Genomic DNA, 975 nt, shown 5'->3' with positions numbered 1-975 from the left:
GGCTCGAGATGGCCCTGCTGTGGATTTGCTTTTTATGGACACGTTACCTCCAGGAGATGTTCGAGCCACCAGAGGTGCCTGTCCCCAGCCACACGACTAGGCAGAGGGTAAAGAGCACCTGTATCACCTCCTCGGGGAAACTTTCCTGCCTAAATGCCTCCGCTGCGGAGTGCTTGCCAGCCCCGGAGCAGCTGCTGAGGCCTTTCTTCCTGCCCCGCGTCTGACCTGTCCCAGCAGCCGCTGCGCAAAGTGCCCGGAGCACAGGCAGGGCTCTCCAGGGCAGGAGCTGCCCGAAGCTCTTCAGACGGGACGGGGCGTGTGAGCTACAGCAAACGCCTGCTGTGCCGCGGTTCTGCAACAAGCAGAGCAGCTCTTGCTTATTGAGATGTTAACAGGAGCTGAGTGCCAAAGACTGTGGTGTGGCAGCTGTCGTCGTCACCAAGAGCTGGCTCTGGAGCCAGCGGCTGGCCCCACCCGCTGCCCAAGGGCTCGATGCCACTGGGGCACAGGACCCCACCTGGGCTGCATGGGGACATGGGACCTGTGGGAACAGGGCTGCCATGGCCAGTGCAGGGAGCTGTGGGGCGGGAGCGTGGCCCGAGGGCTGGGGATGTGCTGGGTGTGGGGATGATGCCCATAGCCCTTCCTGTCTGGCTCTGCTGACCTCACACCACCTTGTTCTCTGTCCCCACAGGCTCGCTGGGGCCCGGAGCGATTGGTGCCATTGTCATCGCCTCCCTTCTGGGTACGTCTGTGCTCGTGGCCTTGGTTGTCATCACGCTGAGAAAGTTCTCGGCCTCCTGAACTCAATAAAAGGTTTTTCTGTCACACAACCAGCCTGCCTTTTGCCCCGCTCTGCCCCCCTCAGGCCTCCCGGGGGGAAACGCTGCTGTGGATGCGGCCAAGAGTGTTCCAGCCTCTGTGCCGGCAGTGAGGGGCTTTGAGTAGCTCTCTGGGTCGTGGCAGCCGTGGGTG

General features: G+C 62.5%; 1 protein-coding gene across 1 annotated transcript in view; it reads left to right on the top strand.

Annotated features, from left to right (window-relative positions):
• The window catches only part of LOC104499602 (chromosome unknown open reading frame, human C2orf82), a 9,333-nt gene extending 8,529 nt beyond the window's left edge, over positions 1-804 (top strand). Inside the window, exon 3 of the mRNA XM_010143128.1 lies at positions 695-804. Coding sequence (XP_010141430.1) covers positions 695-804 — 110 coding nt within the window. The remainder of the gene's footprint in view (positions 1-694) is intronic.
• The last annotated feature ends 171 nt before the right edge of the window (positions 805-975 follow it).

This window comes from Buceros rhinoceros, unplaced genomic scaffold, assembly GCF_000710305.1.
Source record: "Buceros rhinoceros silvestris isolate BGI_N320 unplaced genomic scaffold, ASM71030v1 scaffold3159, whole genome shotgun sequence".
Lineage (NCBI taxonomy): Eukaryota > Metazoa > Chordata > Aves > Bucerotiformes > Bucerotidae > Buceros > Buceros rhinoceros.
Note: the sequence above shows the minus strand (reverse complement) of the source record. Positions and strands in the feature narration are given on the sequence as shown.